At 40.1% G+C, this 13,723-nt stretch overlaps 1 protein-coding gene across 1 annotated transcript; it reads left to right on the top strand.

Annotated features, from left to right (window-relative positions):
• The first annotated feature begins 1,170 nt into the window (after positions 1-1,170).
• lmod3 (leiomodin 3 (fetal)) lies at positions 1,171-4,793 on the top strand. Its single transcript, XM_036533756.1, has 3 exons — positions 1,171-1,708; positions 2,418-3,932; positions 4,500-4,793. The coding sequence occupies exons 1-3, from the start codon at positions 1,427-1,429 to the stop codon at positions 4,545-4,547; spliced, it is 1,845 nt and encodes a 614-aa protein (XP_036389649.1). The 5' UTR covers positions 1,171-1,426; the 3' UTR covers positions 4,548-4,793.
• The last annotated feature ends 8,930 nt before the right edge of the window (positions 4,794-13,723 follow it).

Below are 13,723 nucleotides of genomic sequence, written 5' to 3'. Positions count from 1 at the left end.
TTTTTATTGGTTTTCAACCACATATTAATCATGGGAAAAATACATAAAAAGCCAGTTCTCCTACCATCATTGTCAAACACGTCAAGAAAACATTCAATCAGTTGTTGTGCCAGACTGTGATATTGTGATAGGAGAATGAAGTTGTTGCTGTTACACACTTACATGTACACATTCATGCACACACACATACTTACTCTGTAACTTCCTACATGTCCTAACCCCCTACAAACTACACACTTAAACTAAACCCTTGCACGTACGTATTCTTTGACAAAAAATCACGCTCGCATGGACACACACAGGATGGAGAGAGGAAGAAGTGGTGTTAATTTCGTCAACGAAAACTATACATCATGTCTTTTTCATGAGGTCGTGCAGCAAGTACAGAGAGAAAAGTGTTTTATATTTAGCCAGCCATCTATCAAAGTTATATGCTTTCCTCACTTGTTTAGCTTCCTTGCATTCAGTCTAACTTCCCATAGCTAAATATACTCATTTTGGATCATTTTAATTGAATAGATTGGAATTGAATTGTATAGATTGACAAGCTTCTAAATTACAAATCAATTCTAAATCAATTAGCATTGATGAAGTAATTAAATACACTCATTACATATGCAGCAGTGTCACGTAGTGGTAAGGAGCAGGGCTCATAAAGAGAAGGTTGCTGATTTGATACCGTACTGGGGCACCGCTGTACCCTTGTCAAGGTACTTAACCCAGAATTGCCTCAGTAAACATCCAGTTTTATAAATGATAATGTGCATCCATGTGTGCACAATGAAAGGTTATGAGCTGTAATTATGTAATGAAAAAATGTGACTCAAAAAGATGTGACTAAACTAAATAAATCTGTGAAAGAAGAAATGACTAAAATGTGACTATACTTATGTATTATTCTTCTTGCTGAAGATGCTCCAAGAGATTAAGTATTTCTGTTCACTCATTCTCAGACAGAAAAGTAGGTACTTCCTTAACATTATTTACCTATTTGCTTATTTTTTTTTTTTACTCCATTTCTGTTGTTCACTGTATAATCCTTCAGAGGGATAGTGTTACTCTTTTCTGTGAACTCCTGGGGGAGGGTGGAGTCAGCTTCGGTGAACTCTGGCAGAGGCGTACAACGACTTCCACCTGCTGCTGTCACTCTCTCCTTCTCCCTGTCTCCAGCAACACAGAAATATCAGGAAGGCTCGTCCAGCTGACTCAAGCTCCTGAAAAAAGAATATTTCCTCATGCCATAAATACCTTCCCCATCAAATGGGGCTTAATTTTAGACTGTGCCTGAAACACAAGCAAGCCGCTCACCCATGTAGACATAAAGCCCCTCATCAACCGTATCATTAAGCCCAACAGCACCGTGCCACTCCGTTCAGGATAACCAGATTTGTTTATTCTTCTCTTCTTCATTTTATTTGGGGCAGAGATGTCGGATCACAGCAACCAGGATTCCAGCCTGGAAGACATTGATGAGGATGAGATCCTGGCTAACCTCTCTGCGGAGGAGCTGAAGCAACTCCAGAGTGAGATGGATGTTATTGCTCCAGATGAAAAGGTGCCAGTCGGAATGAGGCAGAAAGACCAAACAGAGAAGCCTCCCACAGGTTCCTTCAACCACAGGTCACTGGTGGATTATTTGTACTGGGAAAAAAAGTCCAACAGTGTGCTGGAGGAGGAAAGAGTCCCCACTACTCTGTTACCCATTGAGGTGAGAGACTTTATGCTACTACGTGTAAACACATAGGTGGATGAAAATGGTGAAATCAGAAACATGTTGGAGAGGTAGGGAAAAAGAATCTTTCAAAATCATAAATGCTTTAAAACTACACACCTACTACATGATGTCCTGGGGCAGACAGTCAGATAGTTTGTTAGCATGGAGCTCTTGTTATGAAATACATTTGTACAAGCAATATTTACTGTAAACAATATGAGCAGAAGCAAGGCTCTCGTCTTAAGCGTAGACTGATCCTTTGGTGCAGTTTTTGAAATGGTGTCATCCACCAACAATTATTGGAGGCCCACAGCAACAGAAAAAATGGGCTTCATGACACGTGGGACAGTGTGGGTAGGCTGGCCAGTGTTTCCTCATGTAACCACCCTTAGACACCTTGTAATTCATGAGGTACCTGTTGCTTGGATGACATTAGTGGAATATATATATATATATATATATATATATATATATATATATATATATATATATATGTGTGTGTGTGTGTGTGTGTGTGTGTGTGTGTGTCTGTGTGTTTGTATACATATATACATACATACGTGTGTGTGTGTGTGTGTGTGTACTGCCCTACTGTGTGTGTACTGTACACTGCATTCACAAAAGTTTCCATTGCCTCAATATTCATGTGTTGCCTTAAATGAAATAATATTGGTTAAATCTATTACATGAATTCTGTCTCCAGGCAAATGAGGAAGAAGAAATTGAGAATGAAGATGGAAATGAGAAAGATATGGAATATGTGTATGAAGAGGGTGATGAAGCTGGGGGAAAAGCTGAAGATGTCAGGGAAGATTATGAGGAGGAAAAGGAGGAAGAACAGATCAGAATGGATCAAAACGATGCTCCTGAATTCTCATTAAAATCCGGCAAAGACATGGCTCCTGACACAGATGTAACACTGGAAAACTTCTTGCCCCCCCCAGAGTTTGCAGATATGCAGGATGAGAAAGAGACAGGGGTTCCAGAACAAGACTACAGTCCACCAGATGTACCTGCTGATGAACAGATCAGCACTATTCAAGCTGATACAGCAACTGGAGCTACTGAAGCAGCCCCTGAGGAGACCCTTAAAAATGGCAAAGACTCTGAGAAGGAAGAGAAGAAAATAGGCAAACTGAAAATTCCAAAACTTTCCTTTGGCAGCAACGCCATCAAGTTAACGGCAAGGCCCTCAGGCAATGAAACAAACCTAGACACCACCTTGGACAAGATCCGCAACAACGACCCCGCCATCAAAGAAGTGAACCTGAACAACATCGAGAACATTCCCAAAGAAATGCTGATTGATTATGTTAATGCACTGAGGAAAAACAAACATGTGACAACCTTCAGCATCGCCAACACCGGTGCTGACGAGAACATCGCCTTCAATGTAGCCAACATGCTGCGTGAGAATCGAAGCATAACCACCTTAAACATTGAGTCAAACTTTATCACAGGTAAGGGCATTGTTGCGATCATGCGCTGTTTGCAGTTCAATGAGACCCTGACTGAGCTGCGCTTCCATAACCAAAGGCACATGTTGGGCCACCACGCTGAGATGGAGGTGTCCCGCCTGCTGAAGGCCAACAACACACTACTGAAGATGGGCTACCACTTTGAGCTGCCAGGCCCTAGGATGGTGGTGACTAATCTGCTGACGAGGAACCTCGACCGCCAAAGGCAGCGGAGGCATGAGGAGCAGAAGCAGCAGCAGATGAAGAAGCAGAGGGAGATGATGGAGATGTATGAGAGTTCCCTCAACCTTCCTCCAGGCCTGTTGGAGATGCTGGGAGGCTACCTGCCCCCAATGGCATTCATGCCTCAGGACACCAGCGAGTCAGAACAGGAGCCAAGTCCCCCTTCAATAGCCTGTCAAAAACACGATCCACAACTCCACAACCCCCCCAGGCCGGAGCCTGTAAACCCTATCAAGGACATCCAACTGAAGAAAACACCTAAGCGCCGGGACCCCCTACTGGAGCTGAACCCCAAGGAGGAGATGAGAGAAGACAGAGCCAGTGTCCAGCTAAGGAAGACACCCAGGCGCAAAGAGACGGCTAGCGGGGGCCCTATGGATGAGACATCTAACTTGAAGGATGTGATAAAGACTCTGAAGCCAGTCCCTCGAAGACGGCAGCCACCCAAGGTGGAACTTACACCACGTGACCAGCTTCTGAGTGAGATCCGCCAGAGTAATGTCGCCTATCTGAAATCGGTGAGCACTACCTGGGACCTCAAACTAAAACGAAATCAGTGAATGGTAGATGCATACATCTGAGATGACTAGTATAATAAGAATAGTTTGCAATGACAATTAAAATGAATGTTGTGCTCACTGAAAGATGAATTTTTAATGCCATAATTTTAATGCTTACATTCAGTTTTGTTGTTGCTATAACCTAAACAGTGGCTGGTGACTGGAATAAAGAAAATAATGTATATTTTCCTGTGGACTTTATTCAAACTAGCACTATATATCTCACCTATATATAGATTTGAAAGTCATGCATGTAGTAATAATTTTATTAAAACTATAAGTTAATGATTGTCTGGAATTCAAAGTCATACTAACACACCCTATGACATTATCAAAATATGATGACCCTACCATTTTCTTTTGTGTTGAATTTAATTGTAAAAATCCCTATAGCTCAGGTCCATTAAGTCTGCAAAATTGGAAGGACATACTATTCTGATGAAAAATCTGAGCTATTGTGATTTTTACAATCACTAAGCCAATATGTCAATCTAACAGTATTTGCGTATTTGCTTTAACTCTTAGGTGCCACTCCCGAAAGTGTTGGAATCAAGTGAGACCAGTCTGTTCTGAATGATCGGCAACATATGGATGGACTTGTTCAGAGCAATCCAACACCAAAGACATGCCATTACATATGAAACAACCCAGCAGCTGCAGGAGTAGAGAAATAAAGGAAGCTTCAGTGCTCTCTGAGAAACTTGAAGGAGTTCGTAGCTGGCTAGTAAACACAGGGCCAGCCCGACACATAAGTGAACTAAGCGCCTGCTTAGGGCCCCCTGTGGCCACCAGAGGGCCCCCAAGAGCGCTTGAAATGTCCCACAAGAGCGTTTGAAATGTCCCACAAGAGAGCTTGAAATGTTTTTTGTGATATATTAGATTATGTCAATGGTAATCATTCAAAAACGCAATATTATGTTAACAATAGCCAATAGTATTGGCGGTGCTGAGGTGGTGGGGGGCCCGCAAATCAAATTCTGCTTAGGGCCCCGTAAAGGCTTGGGCCGACCCTGATTAAACAGTAGACTATGTTCTTTCTTGTATGGCAGCAAAATCAACAAGAACATAAACCACTCTTCCTCAATTCAAGTCACATAATTGTGCGAAATTAGTCTTCAGTGCCTTCAAACAGCACCAATTTGCTCAACAGGTCAAGATCCAGTATTTTTCTTTTCTAGTCTTTATAAATTTGGATTTGACTTTTTGTGTAATGTGTAGCTATATGTTATTAAAATACGTATGAAAACAGTCCCTGTTTTGTTTGTGTGCAATTAGTTGTTTTTTTTTTTGTAACATGAAAATGTATGAGAAATGTACAACAGACCTTGGGTTGTTTTTGTCATTTTAGATTCTGTTTGAAAAAGTGAACATTCTGGCCATTATACACTACCTCACGTTACAAGGCATCTCTGAGTAACTGAGAAAGAAAATCTGTCCACAGTGAATACAGAGTAGACAAAATAATAATTATTATACATTACATGCATTTAGCAGACGCTCTTAGAGACTCTGAGAGCAACTTCCAGTTCTCCATAAATGGGATTTATGCACATCTTACCTCAAGTCTGAATTGCCCCCTATAACCTCATACAGCTCACCTTTAGCTCAATTCATCTTCTGCAGGCATCTTTCCATTCATGGATGGAGAATTGATCCGTATAGTCACCTCTAAAAGAATGGTAGTGGCTTGATGTGTGATTGAATGATCACATTCAGTTTTGAAGCATTCAAAAAGGCCGGAAGTGTGACTGTGGGTAGGAAGCCTGGAGCTGGAGGGACAGAACTGCTCGTCACTGGGCTGGTGGCACTGGCGGCATGGGGGCTGGGGCTGGTTATCAGCAGGGTGGTGCATAGTGTAGGAATAGAATCATCATTCCGATTTGCTAAGTAATACTGTTGAGTATATCTATCAGTGAGCTGATCTGCAATGTGAGAAGATATGTGTGGAGTGGGAGTGGAGTGAGAGTGGGAAAGTCTACTAAATGGTTCTCTATTAACCATGAACATTAGTGTTTGGGGCTGTGTGTATGATGGGAGTGGAACTCGCATCTGGATTAACTGGAGAACCCAACACTGACAGGTTAAGTGTGTAATGATTCACTACAGGTCACCACCCACCCATCCCACACCCAAATGTAGAAAGTTTGGTTTGTGGCTTATTCTTTCAAACACATACAATAGAACATGCAGCAGGTCTACGTTTGTTCATTTTCAAGAAACAAGACTAACCACTTTAGGTCAGTGTCATTTCAGTGCTGCTGTAATTCTGTAAACACTCCACTTTGTATTTCATTCCACTTGATGCTGCTGACCAAAACTGAAAGTGTTATGACCACCCAATAGTTTTTATTGTTGTTTATTGCATTGAATGCTCCTATTTTTGTTAATGACCGTATTGAAATGTAGCTATTGAAATTAAGGTTTAAAGACTACAGCTTCCTCTACTCAACATGAATGTCAAAAGAATAGGCTAGTACATATAATTTAGAACATTTATGAATGGTTTGTCACAATCTGTGAGTATTAGCGCTTTGCAATGATGTACCAGTTTGTTTTTCCTACAGTCACTGAACACATTATTTTAACCAGAGATATCCTCACAAAAATGTGTAAACTCAGCCTCCAGTGCTTAACAAATGTATACTGGGTTAGCTCTCCTGTATTATAGGCCTACTTAAAAACCAGAGCTGCCTAGGCCTCCATATTTTCAGAGTTGTGTGAAATACTGTGTCAGTGTCCTACGAATGTCACGCCCAGTGATGTGTTCTGGGAACAACTTCCTCTTCTTTATTGTCGACCTCTCCCTCACCAGCCGTATTCACCGGAAGTCTTTCCCTTTGCGCTCACAAATGTTGTGTAGTGTTACTTACATGCATTTGCATGCGTTACTCTTCAGCAAACTGCCACCACCTTATTGATTATCTTGACATTGTGATTGTATCTTTTGAGTAAGCAATGCCAATAAGCTCCCAAAAGCCCCCTCTACACACATCAATCAAATCAAATCTGTAATTGAACTGCTGGTGTCACGGGACCTTCAGTACCCTGTTGATTAGTTGTTCTTAGCACCACCTAGTGGTTACCTTCTGGATTCCCTCTTGCTATTCTTTCGCAATGAGACTCTCTAAGTAGTCGATATTGGTCACGTGACTTAGGGGTAGCGCGCAACTAGGAAATTCTTTAGTTTAGTTATGTGTTAGAGCATGTTCATTTTTCCTTTCCGACGCCGTTTTGTGACTTAGCGAGTCTTTGCCTGTAAGTGTTGGTAACTTTTATGATTGTTTTGTGCAAGTATGCATCTTGTCAAGAAACATTCCGTATGTTTTCAGTGCATGTAAATGTTTTCGTAAAACCGAATGCTAAAAATACATAAGCAAACTGTATGCAGCTATTGTCATTGTTATGCCAAAAAGTCAGATCTTTTCCATGCAATGCTAGGCTGATGCTGTTGCATTGCAGCAAACTTACATTAACCCATATACCCTTAAGAACAATGTAAACGGGTTTGCAACTTTTTTGTCTTTAGCAGTTTTGCAATCATTTCATGTAAGAGAAAGAAAGGCTGAGTAAACACCGTTTAACTTCACTCTGTGTCCGATATTTTCTGAAGCTTGTTAGCTATATGTCAGTTCTGTGTACTTGTTACATGCTCAAAGCACAGAATAGTTGTGTTTTGCTCATCCCTTGTCCCTCGGGAAATGGTTTCTGAACCCATGGCAACAGGGGATATGCTGCATCAACTGTGTAGTAGGAGCAGAATCCCTTTGGAATTCCTCAGTCAGTGATCAAGGAAGCCTCCCAGACTGGCCTTTAATGGTAAAATTTTAGAGAGGAAAACATCGAGCATTGTGTACTTTTCCAGGCCACCCTACATTAATGTATCAGAACTGTAGCTTGTGGCCAATTACATCCTGCCGTATTGTATTATAATAACCCTTGAGATTCTAAAAATATATTTTTGTGACATGTGGGGCTATGATGGTTACATGCATGCCATCAATATGCATCATGCATGCTCCAGCACATTGGGGGAAACCCCATCTATCCCCGAAACTCTCAACAATGTCTCTCAGAACATTCTTGGGATTTGTATGACCCGTGGGTTGAAGACATGGACAATGGCCGAGACACTTATTTGGTTACCATGCAGGCAGTGGGTACACTAACGCCAAAGCGGTGTGAGATGGAGCGGTACTCTGTGTTAGAGGAAATCCATCATAATGTGACTAACACATCTTGTTCCACTGTCAAAGGTAACCTATATCTGGTTGTGTGCCACTCAAGATGAGATTTCAGCTGCTGGCAGAGGTAGAGGAGTGTGTCCCTGCTTATTCAGAAGTTTAGGTGCTAGATGATGTTGGTCTAGCCTCTTGTGCTTTCCCATTAAATGTAAGACCTTGGCCTTACCCAGCATGATCTGTGAAGATAATAGACTCTGGGTCAGAGTCGAATTTTTCATAAACTGCATTTAGAGGTACATGTACCAGATTCATAATAGGAGCTTACATTAAGTCATCACTGATGAAGTGTCACATTCATCATACAGTGGCTAATTTGTTTTCTGATTAGTATAATAATAATATGATAATCAGTTAGGTGTTCATCTCTGCTTTCATAAGCTTCTATATGTGACCTTTGAGATGAGAGGTGAAGTGTCACAAGTGTTTCCAGTAGCACCAGATGTAGCCTGACCAGTTTTTCTTGGTATTGCAGCAAAATTCTTCCTCAATGCCTGTTCTCTCCTCAGTCTCCACGGGTGACTTTTTTGTTCAAATGCGATCCATGATTTTTTGCTTTAACTGTCTGTATGGGCTAATTAACCAAGAAATAACACAAGAATAATTTGTGGTGAAGTTACGTTGTAAAGGTCCTGTAAATACTTGCTTTCAAAAGCTTAGTGAACCAATACCAACCTTTTGTTTTCTCAAGGAAAACAATTCAAAAAATGAGTTGATGGGGGGGACACAAACTTTTAAACATTGTGTCAGAGATCCTGGGAACATATAGCTTGTCCGACATGTCCATCAACTGATCCATTTTCCATTCTCTGAAGATGCATGGGTCCCTTTGGTCTACATCCTCTTTTTCATTTAAGGGACACAACCAAACACTAAAACAGGTATTCCATGGGACAAAGTAAACTGCCATACAAATTGCACATTGCTTCACCACACTTAAATCCATGTCTGATAGGGGTGTAACGATTCTCCAAATCCACCGTTCGGTTCATACCTCGTTTTTTTTATGTTTTGTTTTGTGTTTTTTTTTTTTTGGGGGGGGGGGGGGCAGTGAATAAGAAAAAAACAGGGAAAAATATCTGGGTTTTATTAAATCACCAACAACTTGGAACATTAAAGGACATGGTAGATTAACTTAACGTCACATAAATTAACTATGTAAACAAAAATAAATAAACAATTCTCTTAAGACTAGTCTAATGAAACAAAATATATATTTTTTTATTTTTATTTTTTAATTTATGTGAAGACCGGTCAGAAATAAACAGTGGTTGGTGCATATTCAGTTAACCACATTTTTGTGGAAATGCTTAAAGTAAGTTTGAAGCTCTTCTTCAAGAACACCTTCATGTCCATATTCTCAGGTGAGAGGCTTGGGTCAGTGCAATTTAGTAAATCAACAATTTTGTCTGTTTGGTGTCTGTGCTACGATCTGAAAATGTAATTAGTAATGACAGGAGAATATGAACTATACGGGAGAATAAATGATTTGCTGGCTTCTTGTAGTTCATTTGCAGTTCTCTGAGCTTTATAAAATGGCGACCCGCGGCATCAAAATGAAACGCAAACCCTCAATCCAATGAGAAAATGGAGAAGAAAGTCTTGCCGTCTAAACGTCATTTTACAGGACACCCGTCTTTGCTCTCAACGCGCCCTTGTGCCTGATTTAATTGTATGTCCCATGTGACATCTACGCCAATCAATGGAATGCAACCTGGTCTGAGAGCTGAAAAGCAATGCGCCTTGTCATCCACACTTCATTAGTTATTCGTAGGATTTACGATTTTTATAAACCAATCAAAAAGGCCCTTCAATGAGACTAGACCAATGAGGAGGCAGGATAGAGGTGTTTCCTTTTTGCCTTCTTTTCCAGATTGAGAGAACTCAGGATGTCTTCCTCAGGTAGGTTAGCTAACACAGCTAAATTAAGTTATAATGTATAGACGATGTATATTAGCATTGTGAAAATCATGGTGATGTGACGCTTTGAATAACCTTTTTGTTTCCCCAATTAATTCCACCAGAATTCTATTACTCTACGGATATCGAAAAGTTTGGTTTTAGGCCCAGCAGTAGACTGTAGAGCTACATAGCTAACGTTAGCTAATCTGAAGACAGCAAAAGTACCGAGCTAGCAAACTAGCTAATCCCTTTCCTTGAAACACGAAAGTACCGTTAGTTGATACGACAGCTGGCTCTGTATTAGATGCTTGAATAATTAATAGTTTGTTAGCTAACGTTACTATGTGGATGTACTTTTGTGGGATCTGTTTAGATTTTAAGGCTACTTGCTGTAATACACGGCTGTGTAGTTCCACTAAGACCAAGATTAGTTAGGAGCATGTGCATACTTTAAAAAATGAATACAAAAATACGTTAATTAAACGTTTTAGTTGTTCTTAATACTTGTCTCTAAAAACGATGCTTAGCGAACAGGTGAAGCAACCAAATAACTAACAGGTTAGCTGTGTTTTTAAAATTGTCGGCCTGTAGAGACCTAGCTAACGTTAGCCATCTTCCACGAACTAGCCGGACAGCTAGCTATCTAGCTAGCAAAGTAAAATTTAACTGGCTACTAGTAACTAGTTGGTTGTACAGACAGGCCCTAAAATACATTTGGAGAAAATGCGTGCACGTTGATACATGTTTATGTTCACGCTAGGCAATGAAATTTGTGTGCATGCAGTAGCAGAATTTCTTGACGACCAGTGAATGACCCAGCAAGCCATAGTATCAGCTGTGGAGATGACATTATTTGAAACGTCCCTCTTCCACTAGTGAGTAAAGCATACCCAAAATATGACGGTGGAAGAAAAAGCTGCCTTTGGATGCCTTGAATCCATTGTCAGAAATCTCGGCCTGGCTGGCACACTTAATACAGAATATACAGAAAATCATAATCAGAAGATCATATACAAAAAACATATTAATGTAAATTAAATATATTGCATTACACAATCAGTTTTAGAAACAACCCCTTTAAAAACAACATGGTCTCAGTCAGTCAAAATTAATTTCATAGAGGACTCTGAAGAAATCAGAACCCTACATAGATCACTTTATGCATGTAATTTGCCATTTGTTACATTACATTCTTGGCATTGGCAGACACTTATTCAGAGTGACTTACATCAGTTACAGGTTTTTACATTATGTTATCCATTGATACATCTGGATATTTACTGAGGCAATTGTGGGTTAATTACCTTGCCCAAGGGTACGGTAGCAGTGCCCCCTCAGTTACGAGTCCTGCTCCTTAACCACTGTGCTACACTGCTGCCCAATTTGTCTTCAACTCAACTGATTTATTTGCAGTAGGAAACAGAGCTAGCTAGCAAATGTCAGTAGTTTACTGCTGTTCACCCGGACCAGAGGCGTCAGAGAACTTATTTTGATGGCCCACGCTGTAATGAAGCGAACTAGTTTTATTTAGCTCGCTAACCTTGTTTTATGTGTAGCTAGCCGGTTAGCTAGCTACCTTACATTTAGCTTGGTGCAGGCATTGTTGATTTGTAAAGAAGCATGTGTGCAAATTGGTGAGATCATTTACAGTCAATGTCTCAGACAAAGAACTCAGTACATATGTTATTTTGTGTTTTTCCACTCATGTAGACTAATAGCTAAGAAATGGCCTAAATACACAACATCTCCTTGTTAATGTTAGGTAGTTGTCTCCTTGTGACCTTAATTTGCATTGTAACAAAGAAATCTGAGCAAAATCTACCAGACTCCCATTTTTTGAGATGACTGGATATTATTTTGTGGGTTCTAAAGTGTTACTAGCCAAAGGAAGAGAACCCAGAATTTAGATGCACTTATATTGCTGTGAAAATTATACCTGAACTTCTAGCTAAAACACATTCAGGTGAAGTAATCATTGGATGGAGGTCATAGCTAAGCAGCTGGCTTGTGCAGATCCTCATCACTGTTCTTGCTATGATTTTTGTTGCATCTGCATTACTTCTAGATATACATAGGCTGGAACTTTGAAGAGTCTTTGGTTGGCTCACATTCCAGTATACTAGATATGGCCAAATTGGGCTGAGTAGAAGTTGAAGGTGTTTTTTCATCAAACATGTCATCACAAATATCCAACATTGCAGAGGATTCTGCAGTTTTACAGTGTAAGGTTTCTGGAATATTCATTTAAATTCTTCAACTATTAATGTTTAAATATGGGTTTGCACTGAATGTTTGACACATCTACTCTAGTATAGATTTATTTTCAGAGATAAATATGACAGAATATTTCAGTGTTGAATAATATTTAAAACATATTTGTGACATTTAAAATTCCCCTGCCTTATTTCATCACTGCATTTGATACTATTATTTAATCATTAGTAGTCTGAGTACCCTTGTAAGCATCATCAATGAGGGTTTTCAGTCTTAAGTGCTAAGCTGCTGTCAAGTAGACTGGAAAGGAAAAAAAGAAATGGCTTATAAAACTCTCTAAGTTAGCTTCTAGTGGTCCACTCTCAAATGGATTCTGTGATACGTGACATGATCTCACTTGTTACATTTGCTCCCTGTTTTGAATGCTGCATATTTGTTAGTATTGTCATCATTTAACTTTAGAAAATTATGTCACACTTTGGGCCATTTGTGGCTAACTGCGTTCATCATAGTTACTTCTGAGAGCGAGGAGGCTATATTTAATCTGTTTTGAGGGTTCAAAACTGTTAGCAGATACAGACAATTTCATTGATATTCAGTGAGTTGTTGTTTTTATGGAATGTACTTAACTGCTCTGTTTAAATACCCCCTCAGTGATTCACATAGAATATGTTTCCTGAACAGTACTCCCTGCAAATCAGTTGACTTGAAAATCACTTGTGTCACCATTGCCCTTTATAAAACACCTGCATCTGCATCTCAGGGGACCTTATTCTCCTGTTGGTAGTCTGTGTAACCACACAGTGGATTGATGTAAAACACAAATTAAAAACAGCAGTTAACATACATGCCTCATCAGTATGCACACATGCTTCTCAAAAATCAGCAATGCCTGAACCAGTTTGAATGCAAGGTAGCTAGCTACCTAGCCAGCTAACCAGAAATAACTGTCACAGTGCAGGCCAATACACTAAATAACTCCCTACTGCCTCCCCCTTCGGGAGGTAGCAAACTATAGGCACAGCTGGGAGATAGTTTGCTTGCTAGCTTGATTCGGTCAAAGATGGTACATTTAAACTTCAAAGCTACCGATGCAAAGCAACTGACCCAGTACTTTTAGGATGAAAATGCATTGGATTATGAGGAGGACAGCAGGAGATAATATTTCTTTGGTACATTTTCAGCAATGGTGAGAGATAATGCCACAGAGGCAGGCCGCCATTAAAAAGCAATAAGAGGTGAAATGGTTTATTTTACAGAGGGAAAAAAAATAGTTTAGTTGTTTTTTTAAAGCATTGTTAGTTGTCAAAATGGGAAACTCGGCAGCACGAAATGTTGCCAAAACAGTAAAACATTCCTTAATGAAGGTGTCTGCTTCCAAGTTTCAGGCAACAG

This window comes from Megalops cyprinoides, chromosome 7 (assembly GCF_013368585.1).
Source record: "Megalops cyprinoides isolate fMegCyp1 chromosome 7, fMegCyp1.pri, whole genome shotgun sequence".
NCBI classification, from domain to species: domain Eukaryota; kingdom Metazoa; phylum Chordata; class Actinopteri; order Elopiformes; family Megalopidae; genus Megalops; species Megalops cyprinoides.
This window is presented reverse-complemented; position numbering and strand designations above follow the sequence as displayed.